The sequence below is a fragment of the Mesocricetus auratus genome, unplaced genomic scaffold (genome assembly GCF_017639785.1).
Source record: "Mesocricetus auratus isolate SY011 unplaced genomic scaffold, BCM_Maur_2.0 Super-Scaffold_100676, whole genome shotgun sequence".
NCBI lineage: Eukaryota > Metazoa > Chordata > Mammalia > Rodentia > Cricetidae > Mesocricetus > Mesocricetus auratus.
In genome coordinates, this window is record NW_024429266.1 from 102,113,816 (window position 1) to 102,135,973 (window position 22,158).

Genomic DNA, 22,158 nt, shown 5'->3' on the forward strand with positions numbered 1-22,158 from the left:
ATGGGTGGATGGATGGACGGAAGGACAGACGGATGGGCATATGAATGGGTGGTCAGAAAGATACCTGTATGGATGGATACGTAGGCTGGGTGTGGATGGCGCTCTCAGCCTCTCTGTATTTGGAAGACAAGGATACCAAAGTGCACTCTTCCTTTATTGGTGTCTCGTGTTTGTGGCAGATGGAAGCTTTTACTCCCACGCCCTCCCGGGCATGCACTCCAGAACACCACAGAGCAGCCCAGTCCTCCCTAGGGGTCCCTGAGTGCAGAAACCATTCATCCAGGTGGGGCCCCTAGGAGGTAAGCCACAGTGATTCCAAGAAGGGGCTGTGGAAACGGTGGACAGAGAAAGAGGCTGCTTTGTCTCAGAACAAAATCAGGGGCTTGTTGAGAGTTGGGTCATGGGGTGAGGTGGGGGTGCTGTGGAGAGATCAGACTCCATAGGCACCGGAGCCCCAGGACTCAGAACAGATTCCTCAGTTGTCCGCCCCCCTCCCCCAACCCCTGGCAGATCCACAGGCACAGCAGGCTCATGTTCAACGCTGTGTTTAATTACAGTTGAAGGTCCGGGCAGGTGACGGCTGGGAGGTGCCGAGTGGGCGCCACACCTCAGCGAGGTTCCTAACCTCTAACTCACCAGGATACTCTGCCATTCCAGGTGAGCCCCAAGGCTGCTCCCCCATCAGGGTTTGAAACCCAAAAGCACCTTGATCCCCCCAAAGGCAACAGTGCATCTGAGGTCCTAAGCGCCCAGCCAGGCCAGGAATCTACATCTGCCCACACAGAGCCGTACACGTCTCTCCATGGACACAGCCCGCTGTCTCTACCCCACTGGGGACAGAAGGCACAAGGCCTGCATTTGGGGTGTCTTTGTTAAAGGCGACTCGGTCAGTCTTTGGTTTATACAACCTCACCCAACTTCAGGGTGGGGGCGCAGGCAAGACCAGGGGCTTGGACCTGACTGGGTCTCAGTGGCCCAGCCGGCCGAGTGCGGCCAGGAAAAGGCGGCTTCCTGAGGCTCATGCGGAAGGAGAAACGATGGTCATTCTGTTTCCGGTGGTTTCAGGATCCGAGAGAAAAGGCGAGCCCTCAAGGCCACAGCAGGGGCCTCTGGGGGTAGGAGTTGGGTTGAGGACCGCCACCTGTGGACAGAAAGAGGCTAAGTCAGGGTGTCCATGACAACAACTACCTCTGTGTTCACTGAACAGAAAGGGCCTCAACAGCCATGGACACCTGGGCCTCGGGGTTCCCCAAGCTGCCACTCTATACCCCAGGGCAATTTCTTAACCTCTCTGTGCAGACGCAGACGCTAGCCTCAGAGCCTGCCTCAGAGCCATGGGGTCTAAGAGATACACACTGGTGGCCTGACGACCCTTAGTGTTCACGGCTAGGTTCACAAACCCCAAGAGGTTGGAATAGAACCTGTGTCTGGGTGACCCAGCGTGGTACGGACATCTGAGCGGCCCACAGAGCCGCTCAACAGAGCATCTCCGCCCGCACGCAGCCCTGGCCCCCAGGCAGGAGGAGGCCAGAAGGGGACAGGAAGGAGACGTTGTCATGGGGACGAAGAACAGCTTGACCTGACCGGCAGCTCCAGGGAAAATTCCACAGTGCCCCCTCCCCCCAACCCAGCCCCCACATCCAGCTGCTCCTCAGCACAGCCACTGCCCCCCTGCTCTGCCCAGAGACCCTGAGGTCATCACATCTTTCCCTCCTCCTCAGTCAGTCCTCACCCCCTTCACACGAAAAGCCCAAGGCTAAACTGAACCCACCCTCCACCAGGCAGGAAACCAGGGCAAGCAGCACACGGCAGGGCCAGCCCTTGAAGGATGGGGTGACTGCGTCTAGGGGCTGCCTTGCTTTGGGGTGATAAAGTGTTCTGCAGCCAGCTGCTGTGGGGGCCGCACAACGAAGGGTACTAAAGCCACAGAAGGGGGGTGAATCTCACAGGAACTCCAAAGACACCTGGCTCACGGCTCCCGGGACACCACTCCCCGCAGGTGCAGCTCACTCTCCGCAGCCACGATGGGCAGCCCGTTCTTCAGGTGGTAGTCTATGAGGTGGCTGATGCTCTCAAACAACACATCTTTCGTCCGCACCTGTAGGCAGAGACCTGAGCACCCATCCAGGAACCACACTCCACAGACCACGCCCCCACCAGCTTAGACCTGCTGGGTAAGAGCTTATTAGAGCACAGGACTCCACCCCAGAACCAGCCCCAAGACTCCAGAACCAGAGGCCCGGTGTTGTAAGGCACACCCATGATCCCAGTGCTCAGGGAGGCTGAGGCAGGAGGATTTTGAGTTTAAGGGCAGCCTCAAAGACTCTGTCTGGAAAACAACAATAAAAAGCAGGAAAGCTAAGGAGCCTCAGACAGCAACATGCCTGCTGGGCAAGCGTGGGCACCTGAGTTAGGATCCCCAGCTCCCAAGTGAAAGCTGCAGGCACCTGTGACCCCAGCACTGAAAGCCCTCAGAGCCTGCTCACCAGCCAACCTACATGGTTGTGCTCCAGCTTCAGCGAGAGACCATGCCCCCAAAGAAAGCTGTAAGCCCTTAGTCCCGGCATTCAGAGGGCAGAGACTAACCAGGACAACCACTGCTACACAGGGAGACCCTGCCTCAAAACAAAAGAAAGGTAGAAAGCCCCAGAGGAAGACATGCACGAACCCAAGACAAGGAAGAAGACAGACATGGGAGGGGGGACACAATGACAGAGACGGCAACGGCAGCAAGATTCACCAACCACTCCCAGACACGCAGAGGACAGGCCCTGCCTACATTTAAGCTGAACCATCTGTGGTCATGTGCTGCAGAGCCCAGGAAACCAAGATACCCCTGAAATCACATGGGGGCCCAGCTAGACTATTGGTTCTCACCTGTGGGTCACAAGCCCCTTGAGGTTAAAAACCCTTTCACACAGGGGCCACATATCAGACATCCTGTCTATCAGATATTTACATTACAATTCCTAACAGTAGAAAATTGGCAGTTATGAAGCAGCAATGAAATAGTTTTATGGTTGGAGATCACAAAATATGAGGAGCTGTATTAAAGGGTCACAGCTTCTGGATGGTTGAGAACCACTGTTCTAGACAATAAAATAACTATGGCTTCCGTGGCTGGGAAGGCTCCAAGCCCCAAACCTTCCTCACCGGGATCCTAGAAATAATCCTCTAGGTGTCCATGAGGTAGAAGGGCTCCCCAAACCCTTGAGGGCTTCAGAAGCAGGCACCTGTGGGTTCTCAGTGGCACCAGGAGCATCTGTGCCAGAGGAACGGGGAGGATCCAAGGTCAGCCATGCTGCCACTCAAGAGGCAGCCTGTGGCTCAGAAAAATGAATGAATGAATGATGATAGATTAAAAAGATAGATAGATACATAGGTACATAGATGATAGATGGATGGATGGATGGATGATAGATTAGATAGACAGATGATTGATAGATAAATGATAGATTAGATAGATGGATGGATAGATAGATAGATAGATGATGGATGGATGGATGGGTGATAGATTATATAGGAAGATAGATGATTGATAAATAAATGATAGATTAGATAGATGATAGATTAGATGGATGGATGGATAGATAGATAGATGATGGATGGATGGATAATAGTTAGGCGGGCTGCAGAGATGGCTCAGAAGTTAAGAGCACCACTGCTCTTGCAGAGGACCAGTGTATGATTCCCAGGACCCACATGAGCATTCATAACCATCTGTGACTCCAGTCCTCTGGGATCCTCTTCTGGCCTCCGAGGATGCTCGAGAGCACACACACACACACACACACACACACACACACACAGGCAAAACACCCATAGACACAAAATAATAACGACAGAATTGAAAAAAGGAAATCAGCAGAGCTGGGTGTGGTGGCGCACACCTTTAATCCCCACACTCGGGAGGCAGAGGCTGGCAGATCTCTGAGTTTAAAGCCAGGCTGATGGTCTACAGAGGGAGTTTCACGCCAGATAGGGCTACACAGTGATACTTTGACTAAAAAGATAGGGGAGACCAATTGATTCCAGAAAGGCCCTGCCTTGGTAAGTTACTTAGAAACCCAGATAGATGCCCCACAGCTGCTGTCCTTCAGGCACCCAGGGTGGGGACTGAGAAGGGCTGGGAGTGAAAGAAGCTTCTGTGAACCCCAAAATGCTTTTCAAAGTGGAAAGTCCTTTCACATGTTTTGTTATTGCTGTTTTGAGACAAGGTTCTCACTCTGGAGTTACAGGCTGGCCTGAAACTTACAGCAATCCTCCTGCCTCAGCCTCCCAAGTAGTGGGATGACAGGCATGAGCCACCACATTTGGACTCAACATTCTTTTTTTATGAATCCCAGCACTCGGGAGGCAGAGGCAGGCGGATCTCTGTGAGTTCGAGGCCAGCCTGGTCTACAGAGCGAGTTCCAGGACAACCAGGGCTACACAGAAAGAAAACAAAAATTTTCTTTAACTGGAAAATGTCTTGTCGTTCTCTAGATGCTAATGCCAAGGAGCTTTTCCACAGTAACGGATTCATGGTCTAAGAAATGACACCAACCCCGAAGTCCGGGGCCCCTGCCCTCCCTCCTTCCCCTAGTGCAGCTTACCACGCCCTCGGGGTCCACCAGCAGCAGGTGTTTGGGCTGCCCCGCGTGCATGCCTGTGAGGACATACTGCCCCGGGTTGGTGATGCTGTCTCTCACAAGGAAGTCCCCATCGGCTCGAAGCAGCTTCTCTGCAGCCCGACGGCTCATGCGTCCATGGTACCAGGGCTCCTGCCTCAACTGCTCCTCTGTGGGTGCAATGGGGGCCCTGCGGGTAGGGGGGCTGGGCCACTGGTCCTCCAAAGGGAGTGGGACAGAAGTGATGCCTGCTGCCACGGAGCACTCGTGCAACTTCAGGGCATCTTCAAAGGGTCCTGTGGGTCATTTTGTTTTCTATTTGCTGGGACAGAACCCAGGCCCTCACTCAGGCTTGCCGAGTAAGGACCATTCCAGAGTCACAACCCCAGCCCCTCACTGAGAAATCCTAGGCGGGGCTCCACCCCTGACCACTACCCCAGTCAGTCACTGGGGGAGTCTAGGCAGGGGCTCCGCCCGCCCGTGACTGCACCCAGTCCCTCACTGAGAGATCCCAGGCAGGCACTCCACCCCTGACTCCCACCCAGCCCCTGACCAGTGGATTCTAGGCGGGGCTCCACCCCTGACCACGCCCCTAGCCCCTCATTGGTGGATTCTAGGCGGGGCTCCACCCATGACCGCACCTCCAGTTCCTCCCTGGGGTATTCTAGGCAGGGTCTCTATCCCTCAATCATGTCCCAAGTCCTGGTTTTACTTTCTGACAGTCTCACCAAATAGCCAAGGCTAGCCTTGAATTCTGTCTTCCTGCCTCATTCTCTAAGCTGGAGTGACGGTGTTCAGTTTCAAGCCCAGACCTGGAATTTTCTAGACCCAACCTGGTGCTGGGCACAGCCTCTGCAGCCCCAGCCTGGTGACTGTCAGCAAGGTTTATTGGTTCCACTCACTGTTTGGGGGGAAGTTAAGGCACACCAGCACTCCCTGGTCTCTACCCATGTATGTCTCTCATTGCTGACCTCATCTTATGCCTTTGTCCTGGACAATTGCTGGTAACCGTGGGTGGCCCCACACCCCTGCCTCTATGGAGCTGTCACTGTTCTGGGCCAGGTGACCTCCCCCGGTCTCGGAACCCTCCAAGGACAAGGGGTGACACAAATCAGCAAGAACTCCACCAAGCCCCGCTGACTCTCCTGCCAAGTGCTAACTGGGAACCCACCTCCCCGTGGAAGTCAGGCAAACGGCCGTCACTCAGGGTCGGCTGCCTCTGCGGGGAGCTCACCCCAGCCTGCTTTCCCACTGAGGAGGCCATGCCCTACAACCAGTGCCACAGCACACAGCAGGCACTAGGGAGGCTCCATCTCACACCACAGTTTCAATGCTGAGAAGGAAGGCGGCTGCAGAGGTCTGAGGAAACGGCTCAGTGAGGCCCCCCCAGTGCAAACCAGAGGACCAAATCGCTTTACAGCACCCATGGGAAAAGCTGGGAGCAAGCTACGGAAAGGCGCGCCCAGGCCCTCCCCCAAATGATGTGACGGACTTTGATGGTCCCCCGTGGAGGGCCTCACTGTCCCTGGGGAGTGGGTGGGGGTGGGTTCGGGGGTTAGGGGATTGGGGGATGGACATGTAAATAAGAGTGTTTCTAAAATAAAAATAAAAAAGCTGGGCACAGTGGTGTGTTCTGGTAACTCCAACACTGGACAGTCAGCCTAACCTAGTTAGTAAAGCCCCCGCCACTGAAAGAACAAGGTGGTTAGCATCAAGCAGGGAAAGCCAAGGATGTCTACAGCAAAGTGACGGTATGGGAGATGGGCTGCAAAGATCTGGAGAAGAAAATTCTAGCCATCTGGGAGGCCCTGGGAGAGTCAGCCCCCCTCAGTGCCCAGGGAAGGGGTGTAACTGACATGAGAATATGGAGACTGTTACAAATCCTTCTGGGAAGAAAGATCAGCCTGGGCCATCAGAGTGAGTCATCATCCCGGACGGAAGGGGGGCCTCCCTCCACACCAGCTCTCCTCCATCAGTGTGGGGCCATCTCTAATGAATGGCCTGCCTTCCAGGCTGGGGTTCCCAGAGGAGATAGATGGAGCTGTCCCACCCCCACATGAGACCCTGAGTTGGGATTGAAACAGCCAGAGAGATCTAGCCTACTAGAGATAGGCCCCACTGACAGGTCAGGGCTCTTCCCTCAGACTGAGTCTGTGGGCAGAGGCTGGGAGGCCCCCAGAAGTGGCCTCAGCCTCACCCATCAGACTAGCTTACTCGTGGTACAGAAGTCTGTCCCTAGCCAACTGAGGTTCATAGTCTGGGACCCTCTACCCTGTGGATTCCCAAGGACCTTCCCCATGCAATCCCAGCTCAGATGGGGAAGGGGCCACGCACTCATGTCAAACAGGTCCTTCTTGGGGCTGTCCTCAGGCATCAGAGGTGCCTGGGAAATGTCCTCAGGCTCGATAGCGTCCAGGCCCTGGGTGTTGACATACAGGTGCTCCTCGTAGTCACGTGGTCCTCGAGCATCTGCCTGCACATAGCCATCCCCAGGTGGGCCTGGAAAGGGTGGAGGGTGGCTGGTCAGAGGAAACCCAGATGACTTGGGGAGGGGACCCAGAGGGAGGCAGGAGTGGACAGGGACACCACAGCGTCACTCCACAGGGGCCAAACCCGGCTTCCTGTAGGAGCAAAGAGCCACACAGTGCTCCAGCGGGGGGCAGGTGGGTGCGGGCCACACGTGCAAACCTGGGCCAGACCCCAGATATGCCACAGCAAGAGGGCAGCTCTCTGGCCAAGGGGAGGGTGGGGAGGGGCTCCAAGCTCCAAAGAGCTGGATGCTCACATTGGCCCTCTGTTTAAACTGTAACGGCGCGGCTCTCACGCTCTGCCACATGGTTGAGCTGTTACCACACTCTGCTCCTATTTTAAGGCCGGCAGCCACCTCCTCCGTGTGTGTGTGTGTGTGTGTGTGTGTGTGTGTGTGTGTGTGTGTGTGTGTCCATGTATGTATGCACAAGTGGAGGCTGGAGGTCAGTGTTGGTGTCTTCTCGCTCACTATCCATCTTATTTTTTGAGACAAGTTCTCTCACTGAACCCAAAACCCTGATTAAACTAGAACCGGGTGGATGACCAATGAGCCCCAGGAGTTCTCCTGTCTCTGTGTCCTCAGCGTTGGGACTCCGGGTGACACGGACCACCTCGCTCAGCTTCCACCTGTGTGGTAGGGATAAATTCAGATCTCTGTGCTGCCCTTCCTTCTTTTATTACATCTGGAATGGATCTCCTGAAGGCTGTTAGCCACCCCACACAACATGTCTACCCACCCAGGGGCAGCAGGACACCCTGTCCCCTCAGCCTCACTCCTCAGGGTCACTGAGGGTTGTGCCAACCTCATGAACAGCCTGACTTTCATTTCTCCCATTTGAGCTCAGCTGAGCAGATTTCTCGGATCCCAAGGGTGGCTGCAAGCACTTCTCAGAACCCCAGGCAGGAAGTAAGGATTGGAGGGTACCAGCTGTGATCAAGCCCTCCTTGGGGAGTGTGAGCTCTGCCTGTATCATCAGCATGACACAGGACATGTGTCTCTGCCCTCCTAGAACCCAGACAGGGAAAGTGAGAGCTTGATCATAAAATACTATAGCAACTAACTGTGAATCCAGGAGCAGGGAGGATGTGACATTCAGGACCAGCTGGGTTGCAAAATGAGAGCCTATCTCAAAGGTTTGGTTCAGTTTCCTTTGTTTCCATCTTACGGAAAGACCACATATCTGCGAGTGGTGGCTCACGCCTGCCATCCCAACACTCAGGTGGCAGAGACGGGAGGACCAGGAGTTCACACGGTGAATTCAAGGCCAGCCTGGGCTACACGAGATCATACATATGTCTATGTATATTTGTGCATACACACACCTGGCTGACTGAGAGAGGCTAACGAGACCTGAGTTCTGTAACGAACACTGACCAGCGGCTCAGAGGTTACTAAGGGAGGAGCCTCGGCCCCAGCTGGGGAGATTAATAAGGTACCAGGGGGACCTCTGTCAAGTCCACAGGGACCCCATCCACCTGGGAGCAGGTGCACAGTCCTCACACCAGAGAGAAGTCACACTGCTTTGTACGGCGGAGTATTATACAGTCATGAAAAGATTAAGAAGTCTGCAGTAGGGCTGGGGAGATGGCTCAGTGGCTAAGAGCACTGGCTGCTCTTCCAGAGGATACAGGTTCAATTCCCAGCACCCATGTGGCCGCTCACAACTGTCTGTAACTCCAGTTCAGGAGATGTGACACCTTCATACCAACACACACAAAATAAAGTATTAATAGAAGTCTGCAGTGCACACTGGGAGGACCCTGCGAAGAACTGTCACTTGGACAAAAGCCAAGTGTGTCACCTGTGTGAGAAAACCCCTGGAGACACAATAAAGTAATCCACGTTCAAAGTGCACAAAGAATTTTGGAAGCCTCTTGGGTCATCTGCCTAGTGAGGGTACAGGGTGACAGGCAGTCTTGCAGGACGGCAGCGCCCCCTGGAGTTTAGAAGTGAGAAGCTGCGTGTGCCCTCAAATTGTAATGACCACTAGTCAGGGCACCTAGTGTAGTGAAGCAATGGCGATGGGATGGGGTGGAGTTGGGCGCACACAGCCTGAAGGGCACACATGCAGAGAGGCTTGTTGGGATGGAACATTTCGGAGGACTCCAGACTCCATGAGGCCAGCACAACCTACCTGCTCCGGAGGGACCCATATCCCAGGGCAAGCCACGGGCATCTCTCCGCGCAGGTGACATTCCCTGCAAGAAAGGCGTGGTGACCCTAGTATGTGCCAGGCCCTCTCCACACCCAGCACTCCTCTCCCCGCCCACACCAAGGGCAAGTCCATGACCATTCTGGCCCCACAGGGTAATGGCGACTGACCTGTCCGAGGCCCCCTAGTGTCGCCAGCGCACAGGGCTGTGTGACGGCCAGTCTGGAGTCCACCAGCCCGCCCAGGGGTGGCTCCTTCCCTGGAATGCTGTTGTAGTAATTGTGGTCGGCAGCCTCATCATCCTCACCCCAGGCCGACTCCTCCAGCCCTGTCAGCCTGGGGACACGGAGCAAGGCTAGAACAGTCGGGCCTCCCTTCCCAGCCCTCCGCCCCCACCTATCAGCCACGCCTTCGCTCCGTAACACTGGCGGCAGCCACCAGATCCGTGAGGTGTGAGGCGGTGGCCTGTCCAGAGGCTTGCCACAAACACCAGCAGCTGTCTGTACTAGAGCAAATGCCAGAAAGCAGCAGGCAGCCCGGATGTAGGACACCCCACCCTCTTCCGCTATCAGAGGGGGTTCACCCGTCAAGAGAACAAGGGGGCCGCCGCACTCGGTCTGGATGAGATGAGTAACGACGGAGTCACAAAGGCCTCTGGGGAAAGGAAGGCAAAAGCAGCGTGGCCCAGGAAACCTGGCGTCTTTACCTTTCGGGGGGCACTACGGCCTTGGGGGGACTGTGCAGGTATTGCTTGAAGCGTAACTCAAAGGCTTGGCCTACAGTGCTGATGACGTTCTGGGCTAGACCCTCACAGCATTCCAAGATGTGGCAGGCTGAGGAGGCACGGGGTCAGTGCGCCTGTGGCCTCCAGCACAGCTCCGCCCCAGGCCCAGCGCCCTGCGCGCCCCTCGGCTCACCTCTCTGGTTGATGGAGTCCTTGGCCACATAGGCCACGTAGTCAGTCATGTCCTGGAGAGACGGGTGGGAGGAGTTAGGCAGGCGCCGCTCCCCAGAGGGGCAGAGGGCCCGGCAAGCGGGGCCTGGGGAAGGCTGCAGAGACACAGGACGCAGCGGTCCACCCATCCCTCTTACCGTGTCACCACCAGAAGCGAAGGAAATGGACTGCATATGATGGCTGGCGATGATCTGTGAGGACAGGGAAGCAGGCGCGTCACCCGTCACCCATAGCCCCGGCAGGTGAGCCAGTCACAAGGGAGGCGGACGAGGAGGCAGGGACATGAGGATGGAGGTGTGTTCCTCTGACTAACATAGCTAAGGCCCCCGTGAGGACTGGAACGGGGCCTAAGGAGGGGACCGGAAGGCGGGGTCTTGGGAGTCACATGATTGTGTACCCACCAATGTAGACAGGGCAACACCCTCGCTTATATACACACAAGCTCCAAGCAGCCTATCCCGGGTTCTGATCTCTGAGTGTGGACCAGCTACGTGTTCACTCCCATTCATTTACAGGACCCCACCCCATCCGTTGCCTGTCACTCGGGTTCCTAAAGTTGTATAGGGACTTGATTTCCTCGGAATCAAAGTACTCCCTCCTGGAAGGAGGAAGGAGAAAGGGAGGCATTGGGAGGAGGGAGGGAGGAGTGGGGAGGAGGGAAGAAGAGGGAGGGATGAGTGGGGAGGAGGGAAGAAGAGGGAGGGATGAGTGGGGAGGAGGGAGGGTGGAGTAGGGAGGAGGGAGGAGTGGGGAGGAGAGAGGGTGGAGTAGGGAGGAGGGAGGAGTGGGGAGGAGGGAAGAAGAGGGAGGGAGGAGTGGGGAGGAGGGAGAGTGGAATAGGGAGAAGGGAGGAGTGGGGAGGAGGGAGAGTGGAATAGGGAGAAGGGAGGAGTGGGGAGGAGGGAGGGTGGAATAGGGAGGAGGGATGAGTGGGGAGGAAGGAGGGAGGAGTGGGGAGGAGGGAGGAGTGGGGAGGAGGGAGGCTCCTAAGATTCAAAATAACAAAGCTCATAAGGCTCAGCCAGCTGAAACTGGGGCCTCAGGGACCACATCTTCCCCTAGGACCCTTCAGCAGGACCACAGGCTCAAGGTGGTCTGGAACAAGCAATGCCCCTCCCACCAGTCGCGGAGCTGGGATATCAGGCTGCGTGAGGCCTCTCCTCCAGGCTCTGGTCCCCGCCCGCTGCCTTCATCGCCTGTGTCAAGAGTGGCCTCCCTTCCGCACTAATACCAGCAGCAACACCTTTGGGAGCTCCGGTCTTCATGTGGGGCAGAGAACCCCCCCCACTTCTCAGAACCCCACTCACTGGAGCTGGGGGATGGGAGCTCAATCCCAGCTGGGTTCTCGGAAGACGCCCTCCCCCAGCATAGGGCATCACTCTACCAACTGCGCCCCAGGCCACAAGCCTGTTTCTTTGGCACCAGCTGCGTGTGATGTGAGGCCAGCCTTGTCCCCTTCCTGATGTGAGGGTACACAGCTCCTGCACCACAGCATGGGCCTACGCCGGCCCCAGCCAGAAACCGGGCATACGTAGGGAAGGAACGCTCACTGCAGGACGATAGACTCAGCCTGCGCCTTGCTAGCTGATAGAATCCCAGCTCGGATGTCCTTGGACCTCAGATCTCCCAGGGCAAAGCGAGAACTGTGCCCACGGCTTAGAGGCCCAGGCTTGCACGACGACCTGGTCAGGGCTAGAGTTGAGGTCAGGGGCTGGGGTAGGCTGTGCTTGGGGCTAATGTCAGAAGTGAGTCGAAGCCAAGCATGATGACCTTTGCCTTCAGTCCCAACAGAGGCAGGTGGGTCTCTACGGGTTTCAGGCCAGGCAAGGCTACATGGTGAGATTTTTGTCTCAAAATAAGGAAGTGCGGTTGGGGTGGAGGTTGGGGCTAGAGTTAGGGTGATCAGAATTAAGAGTCGGGCTTGGGGTTCAGGTGGCTAGTGTTGGGGTAAGGGTCATTGCTGGGGTCAAGGTTTCCAAGGCCTGTCTGTTCCCCACCGTGAGTCCCTCATGCCCCCTCCTATCCTAGCCAGTCCCTTCCCCCTGAGACCTGGCCATGGCCCCTGTCGCCAGGACAAGGGCTCAGCAGGCCCTGCATTGCCCCCTCCATTCCCAGGAGAGTACAACACCACTGTCACTACTCTCAGGACAGACTCCTCCCCCAGGTTCAACATGCTGTCCTTTCCCGTAAGAGATGGAATCCCTCCCCTCAGGAGCCAGCCTGGGGTCCCTCTCCTCCCCACTTCCAACTCCTTCTGGGAACTTGGCATCCTCAGAGTGCAGGGTTCCAGAACATTCCCTGGCTGCCACCCTCTCCAGCCCAGGCACCCTTCTGGACAACTGTGGACATAACTGCCCCGTGGTGGCCTCGCCCTGCATAAAGGCAGCAAGTAGACCATTCAGATCCTGCCTACGGGGACTTCGTGCCCCGGTGACCCCCACGTCCTGGGTCCACCTCTATGAATCAGATATTTCTGGTCATCTTAAAGGTCCTGCAGGTTATAAGAGAGGTCTGCCCAGTGGCTTTGAGGCTGGGTGGGGCTAAAGGCGGGGTGAAGGGTTTGTGTCTGGGGGAGCAGAGAGCAAGGCCCAGGGATTGGTTACCAGCAGGTGGAGTTGGGAATGGGGTCAGGAGGGACCGTGGACTAGGTTGAAAGTGGGCGTGGCAGGGTCCAAAATAGCACTGAGGAGAGCAGCCCGGACCGACTTGGGGGCAGGTCTGAGGGTGGAGATGTGGGTGGAGCTAGATGTGGGGACTTAATTTTAAGACTCAAGTCAGGCACACCCTCTATCCCAGCAGGAGGCAGCAGCAGGCGGAACTCTGAATTCAAGGCCAGCCTGGTCTACAGAGCAGTTCCAGGACAGCCAGGGCCACACAGAGAAACCCTGTCTGGAAGTATAGGGCTGAGAAAATGATCCTAGGCTGTGAGCGTAAAGGCTTGTAGGGCTGCGGGTGGAGCCAAGATCAGGATGTGGGCGGGGTAGAGATGGCCGGGTTGTGGGTTGGGCAAAGGTGGGGCTGTGGGCAGAGGGCAGTGGCTCCCACCTGGCGGGTGGCAGGAACAGACAGGTTGAGGCCGTCCACGGAGATGTTGACTGAGATGCTCATGCCAGCGAAGCGCAGGTTGCTCTTCCCCAGGATGGAGGCCAGTGCCTTGTTGGGGGCCTGGGAGGGTACAGTGAGTCACCCGAGTCAGATGCCTGGGGCCAGTGGGGCTCCAGACGGCCACAGTGTTCCCTCAGCCTCCCAAGACACACACCAGCTCTGCAAGACCACAGGCCACACCCACCTTCTTCTTCCAGGAGCCCCGGACACCGGGCACGGCCTCATGGAGCCGGTTGATGGCTTCCCTGCAGAAGGTGAGACCGCACTAAGAACAGCAGAGGCTAGGGCCAACGGATGGGCCAAGGAAAGCCGGGCCTGATTAGCTCTTTGTTCAGGGCGCAGAGGCAGGAAGACAATGAGTTCAAGGCCAGCCTGAGATACGTTGCACGGCAGAGGCCAGCCTGGGCTTCATGAGAGTGGGTGGCGGGAAGGGCTGGGGCAGAGACAGGACACAGGGCTGATGGGATGTGAAGAGTCCTGGGCTCCCAGTGTCCAGCACTGGGGAATGCATGCACAGCATGGCCCACCCGCCCTCTGTGGTGTTACTCAGCCCTGAAAAGGAGTGAGGGTTTGACACACACCACAGCATGGAGGGACCCTGAGGACACTTGTGATCAGTGAGACATGTGGTTCCTCACCTAGGGGTGAGCCTCACAAAGCATCTATAGAGCATTATCGTGATTGTGTTGAGATCTGTCCACCGTAGGTGGCACCATCCCCTAGGCAGGGGATCCTGGACCATGTAAGAGTGGACAGAGCAAACTAAACACAAGCGTGAGTGTATTAATTCGTCTCTCTCTTCCTTACTGTGACTGTGACCTCTCAAGCAGATCTAACTTTATTATTTAGTTATTATTTGTTATATAATTATTATGATGAGCATCTACCTGATGCACTGGATGAGCTGAATAAGCCCTGTCTCCCTTGAACTGCTTTAGCTGGGGTTTTGTCACAGCAGCACAAAGAGTGACTAGGACAGAGACAGGAAGCTACAGTGTGGGACTCCATGCTAAGAAACACCCAGAAACAGATGTGGATTTATAGGTGCTGGGTGGGCTGGGGGGATAGCTGTTCATGAGAACAGGACTTCCTTTTAGGGAGTTGGACCGTTCTGGAACTAGATAGGTCAGGTGGCTATAAAACACTATGCAGAGATATTTTAAAGCAATGAATTGCAGTGCACAGGGGCGGGTTACTGGGGCAACCGATCCCAGCTATTGTTTTGTTTGTTTGTTTGTTTTTGTCTCTTGGGACAGTCTCATTCTGTAGCCTAGGCTATCCTAGGATAGCCAGTTATAGCAAACCTCCTGCCTCTGTCTCCCAAGGGCTGGGATTCCAGGTGTGAGCCACCACACCCGGATTTCTGTCCTGGTTTTTAAGTTCACAGCAATTGGAATAAACGAAGCCCTTCCCATGACCCTGGCGAAGTCACACCCCACGGCAGGGCAGGCCGAAGGAAAACGGAGTCTGGAGAGTGTCCACACAGGAGAACAAGGGGCAGGTGCAGAGCTGAAGCATGGCCAGTGCTGAGTCCAGCCTACCTACTGTCTTTGGGTGCCTGGCAGGTCACCTCCAACCCACTATGCCACCCCCAAGAGGCCTCAGGACGGACAGGCCAACTGCAGCCTGAGCTCTCACCCACCCAAGGCCTCACCTTGTCACTTGCGTTCGGGTGTTGAAATCCAGAGAGCGCATGGACCGGAGCACCTCAATACAGCCCATGTACTGGGGGAAGAGAGAGAGAGTGGGCACTCAGCAGGCGGAGCCCAGCCCAGGAGCCCGTTCCCTGCAGAGAACGGAACTTTCTCCCCAGCTGTCCAGAGCTCTTCTCCTCCCCCCGCACATCTGCAGCCACTGCCCCAGGACCTTTGCCCCTGCCGTCCTAGATCTACCCCCCCACCTACCACTGAGTCCCGCCCATCCCCAATCCCAAGGCTCAACTTCATTGTCCAGGCTCTGAATGTGGGATGGTAGCACAAGCGTTCACTGAGTCCAGTCACCACCCACAGGGTTGGCAGACACGATCCAGACAGGGACCATCTGGCTGGCAAAGATGCAACACCAGCCAACTGCCTTCCACAGAAACCTCCCGGGGCTGACGCTGAGTTGGTAGGCCACTCGCCCAGCACGCATTAGGCCCAGGGCTCCATCCCAAACAGCCCAGAAATGCGAGTGGTGGCGCACACCCCCGAGGAGGAAGGAGGGTCAGGAGCTGAAGGCCATCTTCAGCTATACAGGGAGTCTGGTGTTCGCTTTTCCAGACAGGGTCTCTCTGTGTAGCCTTGGCTGTTCTGGAACTTACTCTGTGGAATAGGTTGGCCTCTAACTAACAGAGACCCGCCTAGCTAGAAGAGGAAATGACCAGAAGCGACAGCCATTTCCATCCAACCCCATCTTGGCAGCCGTGACACAGCTTCCATCCACAGGCTGGGGTGGGGTTTGTGGGCATAGGGTTTCAGGGCACCAGACGTCCTGGAGCTGCAGTTAGGGTTCCCAGGAGTCATTCAGCTGCGGGAGCTGGGAATCAAGTACTGGTCCCTCTGCAAGATCAAGAAGGGCTCCTAGCTAACAGCTGAGGCATCTCCCCAGCCTGTCGCTGACTTAGGTTTCATTGTTTATTCTGGAGTCCTGCTTGTTGCAGAGGATAGCCCCAAACTCCTGCGTTTTAGGAAAGCTGCAGCTTCCCCATTCCCTAAGTGCTGGGACAATATATATGTACCACCACACCCAGCCTATTTTATAATTCTGTGCTTTTTATTCAGGGGCTCACGTAGCCCAGGCTGTCCTCAAACTCACTACATAACCAAGTATGACTCTATACTCCGACTCTTTTAGCCTCCACCTTCCAAGTGCTGGGATTCCAGTCATGTGTCACCAGCTCTCAGTCACAATAAAATAAAATAAAACAGAGAGATCAGTGCATACATGTTTTCACCCTGTGACGCTAATTCTGGAATTTTACTTCACAGCCCATCAGCCCTGTGCCGTGTGAGCAGATCCCCATGGGTGGGAAGAGGCCAGCTGAGGCACCTACCGTCCTGTTCCCTCCCAGGACAGAACCTACCACAGCCCTCCTCTTGCAACTACTGCCTCAGTTTCTCCTAAGGAGCCCCAGCCCTGAAGGTGCTGAAACGGGACGCTTACTCCCAGCAGGAATGCGTGTCACAGTAGAGGGAGGCAAGGTGTCCCGTGACGGCTGAACTCGCTGTAAGCAAAGGTCTTTGCAGCCCAAGCAGTCGCCCTCGTGCGGGACGCTCGGGACACGACGATCTGCCTGTGCCCTCTCCAAGCTCACACTGAACCGGCCGCCCTCTGAATTGGCGAAGCCGGGCAAGCACGGCACGCGGGAGAAAATGGCCCCCAACAGTAAGATGAGACAAGCTATTTTTATGAACTTATATATTTCCAAACGCTGCTGCTGGGAGACAAGTGGGAAGGGGGCATCATCATGAGAACGGGGGCGTCGTCATGAGAACAGGGGGTGTCATCATGAGAAGAGGGGGTGTCATCATGAGAACAGGGGGCATCATCATGAGAACGGGGGGCATCATCATAAGAACAGGGGGTGTCATCATGAGAACAGGGGCATCATCATGAGAACGGGGGCATCGTCATGAGAACAGGGGGCGTCGTCATGAGAACATTTGTGTGGCTTCACATGAAGGAACACACAGCCTGCATCTGCAGGTACGTGGACTCAGGAGATGCCCCTAGGCAGGGGACCGGAAAGCCACTGACACTCTAGAGTGACAATACAGCACCCCTCATAGACCATGTGATGATTCTGCCAGTACGGTATCAGCAAGGACAACAGGGTCTCAGCAACACAGGGACCTTGGATGCACCCCGGGGAAGTTATCTAAAGTGACGTGACCGTCCAGGGTGCAAGGCCAGGAGCTGGATGAAGAGACCTGTGTCCCAGCCACGACACTCACATACCAAAGGGTACAGAGACGGCACTCAGGACCCGCCCAACACAGAACCACCAGGAAGGGGGTCTGCGTTCACATCTCTGGGCCCACGCGGCAGTGACCAAGGGAAGGGAACATACAGTACGGGGGACCCAGGCAGACGGAGCGGCAGTGCCAGGCCAGAAACGGGAGCCAGAGTGTGCCTAGAATAGAGACCGAATGGAAGGGACAGGAGGACAAAGGCTGGGAAGTCAGAGCCACAGGCCCCTACTGTGATGGCATGACAGCCTCCTTCACTCTGAGAGGAAGAGGTACGGGGAGCTACAGACAGGAGTGAGCTGAGTGTCCCACCTATGGGAGGGATGGATGGGGGGTCAGTCGGGGTATGAGAAGGTGGGTGGGTGGGCGCGTAGGGTGGTAATCAGATGAGTCAGTGAGTAGTAGATGAATGGATAGACAGACGGACGCTCGTTGGATTGGTAAGTGGGTGGGTGAGCAGGGAGGTGGGTAGCTGATGGGCAGCCTGTCAGTCCACGCATAGAAAAGAGCAGCAGACAGCATGGACTCCGTCAGGTGTGTCTCACCAAGGATACATAAGGGAGCGTCCGCCAGGCTCCCTGCTCTCGCCCCACAACCCTCATTCCTAGCTCCTCTCTCTCTCCCCGGCAGTGTCACTGCCCCCAGGCCCTCGGGGGAAGGGAGAGGCTAGGGAGCCGGTGACTCAGGGGTAAAGTTCCTGCCGCACAAGCATGAGGACCTGAGTTCAGATCCCCAGCAGCCACGTAAAAAGCAGGCATTGTGGTACACACTGATAATCCCACTAGTGGGGACACGGAGAGACAGAATTCCTGGGACTCGCTTGCTGGCCAGCCCCACCCAATTGGTGAGCTGTGGGCCAGTGAGAACACAAGCCCACTTGTGCATAACACTCACACACAGACAAACGCGTGCGCATACGCACGCACGCACGCGCGCGCGCACACACACACACACACACATGCGCGCTAAGGGGAGGAGAGGTGTGCCACAGGAGCAAGCACCCACATGACACAGTGTCCATCAGCTGTCATGCCTCGGGACACAAACGTGCAAGTCCTCCGCGGGGCTCTGAAGCCACGTGGCCCTGGCTCTGGCTGGTCAGGCAGGAAAAGCACCATGAATGCGGCCTGCAGGAGAGAAAGCACTTTCTCTAAGACCACAGTCACAGCAAAGGGGCTGGCCAGGGACGAAGGGACAACCTGCCAATTCCCACAAGGACGGGGCTGGCAAATACTTCCATCCACATTCTAGAGGCCAAAGACCTAGATGGGGCTGAGCCGAACAGGGACCTTGCTGCCTCTCCAGGCTTCCAGGTGGCCTCGCCCTCTCAGACCATTGGTTGGCAGCCACACCACTCACTCAGCCTGAACTGTCACAGCCTCCTTCCCCATGTCTTCCCGTGATATTTCTAAAGACAGCAGCCACCAGATTGGGACTTAGCCCTCCCTAGCCCAAACCCATCTCCACTGACTGTGTCTGCAGAGACGCTATGCTCAAGTATGGCTGAATTCTGGGGCACCAGGTGGGCATGAATTTGGAGCGGCACCTTCACCCCAGTACAAATGCCCACAACTTGGGTGCTTGATGGAGAGGCTGGGTTAAGCCAGTGCAAGCGGCCGGCCCAGGTTCTCTGACTCCTGACACGCTCCTCCAGGCCTGGGCCACCACCCAGGTTGGTAGCGCAGAACACTGGCGCCTCCATGCTGGGGAGAGTCTCAGGCACCCCTCTGCTTCACTGGGTCCTGCAGCTCAGAAAACATCCCCGAACAGTGACACTGGGCCCCGGATAAATCTAGATGGCCAGGCTTTGGTCTGAGCTCACCCGCGGGTTGCCTTCTGCCACAGGCTGTGGTCATAGGGACCCGACATGGAGGTCATCAGTCTCCTGGCCACAGAGCCATGTGAGGGGACCGGGTGGCTGTGACTACTGCACACACAGCCTCTTGCTGACACTGACCGAACAGCCTTGGTCCGAATCCCACGTGCCTCCGTTTCCCTACCCGCAAGTAAGGATGGTGCAGCCTCTCTCCGGGGCAAGAGTCCCGCTCTGACAGACCCTGGGGGCCATCTCCCGGTGTGGCTTGGCTATTCTTTGCTCTGACTTTGCCACGGTGGACCAGGAGGCCAACCTGGCTTCCCATACACTGTTCAGGCTCAGCCTGGGGGGCAGACGCCTTAGCTGCTTTACCCCACATTACCTTTCTGTCCCATCCACTCCGAGCGTGGACACCATTCTCATAACCACCAGCCACTGTCATCTCTCCCCCCTCCTCCCAGGTCTCCCTTGACTCCCTGTAGCACCCCTTTGGGTCCCACGATACTTTCTGACAATGCCCCTGGAAAGGTCCTTTGGAGGTCCCAAGCTCCATCTTATCCAAGTCTTCCACAGCTAGTGGAAAATTCCAGACTTGCTCCCTGCCACAGGATCTTTGCACTGCTTGTGTCCTGCCAGAGATGTTTATGTCACTTTCTGCCGCCCCCCAAGGGTCACAATTTCAGGTCTCAGAACTTGAATCTTCCAAGCCACTGTGACTAGAGAAGCCACAACTTCCACCAATGTCACACGATTTTACCATCCCATTGGCTGTCTTCTTGTGTGTTTATTGTTTCTCCCACTGCAATCAAAGACTTGGCAAGGTCTCTGCAAGGTCGATACTCCACGGGGGTTGATCTAACCCCCACATTGCTTACACTCCAACATCTGGAGCCCTAACAATGACAGTATCTGAACTCTCACCATGTATCCACCAGACAGGACAGGGCGCTGGAGGGACGGGGTGCGAGGCAGCTGAAGGCAGCATTGATGGGATGCTCTCACAGTGTGACACCAGAACCCCACTGGCACAGGAGAAAGGGGGTATAAGCCAGACACAGAACACGGACACCATCCAAAGAGGACACGCAGATACTGCATGAGCATGGGCCAAGAAACCAGAGGGGATCCAAACGGGGTCCAGGCATGTGGAGACCCAGAGCCATAGCCGGCACCAGGGATTCAGTGTCCAGGCTGAAGGGCAGGAGGGCTATCAGTTATCCGGGCTACTGCAACAAGGCACCACGCACGCTGAGGGACAGAACACAACAGGAGTGCTTTACCACTCCGTGCTGGAGGCCGGTCTGTGCTGATGGCACTGTCCCTCTGTGGCTCCTGGAGGGTCCCCTTCCTCTTCCAGCGTCTAGGGGCTCCCAGGAGTCTCCAGTGGTCCTTGGTTGAGACTTATCTATTGCTGTAGCCTCTAGCTCTCCTCTGAGATGTCCAGTTGTCTTGAATAGCCCAGGCTAACCTCAAACTCACCCTCTAGCCAAGGACAGCCTTGAATTCCTGATCCCCTGCCTCCACCTCCGAGTACTGGGAAGACAGGTATGAGCCCCATACCAGGTCCCACTTGTGTCGTGGCTTGGTTCTGTGGTCTCAGTCACTGCCCAAGGACCCACCCTGCTCCAGTGAACCCTCACCTCAATCCACGGCACCTTCCACAAACCTACTTCCTTCTTGTTTGTGTCTTTATTTTCTGTGTGTTTCATCATTTTGAGACAGCTCTGGTACTCACTACGTACCCCAGGCTGGCCTCCAACTCATAGATTTCTCTATCCGCCCCCCTCCCTTCCCCGGTGCAGGGATTAAAGATGCGGACCACCATGCCCGTCTTCTTTTTCTTTGGGTATGTAGCCCAGGCTGGCCTACAACTCTCGGCAATCCTCCTGCCTCAGCCTCCTGAATGCTGGGATTATAGGTGTGCTCCGCCGTTCTCAGCTGAACTCACTTTCAAAACAGGTCCTATTTGTGGATCCCCAGGGCAGAATCATCGGAGGACAAAGAATGAAGTTCCAGGAGTGGAGGCAAGCATCTAGCATCCCAGTATCTGGGGAGTTGATGAGGCAGGATGGCCGCCCGCAGTTGGAGACAAAATCCCATCCCCAAATCGCTATCCCCCTCCCACCCCTGCCAAAATAAAAGGGATAAACACAGCAAGGTCCATCACTTCATCAGTTCTGATGTCGAATCTGGAACCCCGAGTATTGGGCCCTGAGCTCAGGTTCCACGCTCCATCCAAGGTCTTTGCGTCCCCACTAGATCGCTGCGAAGTCGCCTTTCCCTGAGGCTCCGAGGGTGAGGGGGTCCTCTGCTCCCTGGTCCTCGCCTTATGGACTCTCACTCAACAGCAGGGGGGGTAGCCTGCGCATGCGTGTGTCCTCTCCCCACCTGCGCCCTCTCCCCGCCCCTCCCCACGTGACGCCGTGGGAACCCGGACCCCAGCGCCTGCGGGTGGGGGCGGCCAAGAAGCACGCACTGGAGACGGGGTTCCAGGTCGATGGGGGAGAGGTCCCTTGGCTCTCGGGGTCCGGGAAACCAAACTGAAGAAGTCCCCGACCCCGGCGTGCCGGGAAGAATGGACGCACTCACCCGCACGATGTAGGAGACCCCGGGCCCCAGGACCCTGGCGTCGGGGTGCAGCCAGCCGTGCGCCGGCTTGTGAATGAAGCCGCCCTTGCGCGCCCACTCGTCGGCGACGTCGGGGGTGCCCCGCGCTCCCCGCGTCCCCGAGCCCCGGCAACGGCCGAGCGCAGGCAGAGGACAGGGCGCGGCGCAGCGCGGTTCGCAGGCACCCAGCACAGCGGCCAGCGCAGGGACCCCGGGTTCGGGCTGCGCTTCTGCCGCCCCCGCCGCGCGCGCCGCCGCCGGACCGCGACCCAGGAAGCCGCCGGGCGCCGCGAATTTCCATTGCGGCATGCGCGGCAGCAGCGCGCAGAAGGTGGTGGGCGCCTCGGGCTCCGGGGCCGCCCGGCCACCCGGACCCTGCGTCATGGCCGCGGCCGCCGAGGAGCCCCGGCTGAGCCTGGCGCCGAGCCGTGCG

The 22,158-nt window shown here is 56.8% G+C and overlaps 1 protein-coding gene and 1 long non-coding RNA gene across 3 annotated transcripts; one reads left to right on the forward strand and one right to left on the reverse strand.

Annotated features, from left to right (window-relative positions):
• Nucleotides 1-133: 133 nt before the first annotated feature.
• Shc2 (SHC adaptor protein 2) lies at nt 134-22,128 on the reverse strand. 2 transcript variants are annotated; one of them, XM_021234837.2, is made up of 13 exons: nt 21,708-22,128; nt 15,007-15,077; nt 13,537-13,597; nt 13,293-13,412; nt 10,385-10,438; nt 10,210-10,261; nt 9,999-10,125; nt 9,463-9,628; nt 9,275-9,338; nt 6,945-7,109; nt 4,596-4,906; nt 1,948-2,098; nt 134-1,141 (listed from the first exon to the last, which is right to left on the reverse strand). In XM_021234837.2, the coding sequence occupies exons 1-12, from the start codon at nt 22,107-22,109 to the stop codon at nt 1,970-1,972; spliced, it is 1,722 nt and encodes a 573-aa protein (XP_021090496.1). In that variant the 5' UTR covers nt 22,110-22,128; the 3' UTR covers nt 134-1,141; nt 1,948-1,969. The 2 variants fall into 2 exon arrangements, with proteins under 2 accessions (XP_021090496.1, XP_005083412.1); XM_005083355.4 differs by having other exon boundaries at nt 1,965-2,098; nt 21,708-22,126.
• Nucleotides 17,005-21,271, forward strand: LOC121136842. The gene is made up of 2 exons (XR_005874001.1): nt 17,005-17,574; nt 21,078-21,271. It is a non-coding gene; the product is annotated as an uncharacterized LOC121136842 (long non-coding RNA).
• Nucleotides 22,129-22,158: the final 30 nt, after the last annotated feature.

What these genes read in the sequence shown, in the direction of transcription:
- Shc2 (XM_021234837.2), bottom strand. Translation starts at nt 22,109, where the DNA reads ATGACGCAGGGTCCGGGTGGCCGGGCGGCCCCGGAGCCCGAGGCGCCC. An exon ending in GAAGGACCTGTTTGACATGA is followed by an intron (nt 4,907 to 6,944) that starts GTGCGTGGCCCC and finishes AATGACCCACAG; the next exon opens with GACCCTTTGAAGATGCCCTG. An exon ending in TGGTGGACCCCGAGGGCGTG is followed by an intron (nt 2,099 to 4,595) that starts GTAAGCTGCACT and finishes CTCTGCCTACAG; the next exon opens with GTGCGGACGAAAGATGTGTT.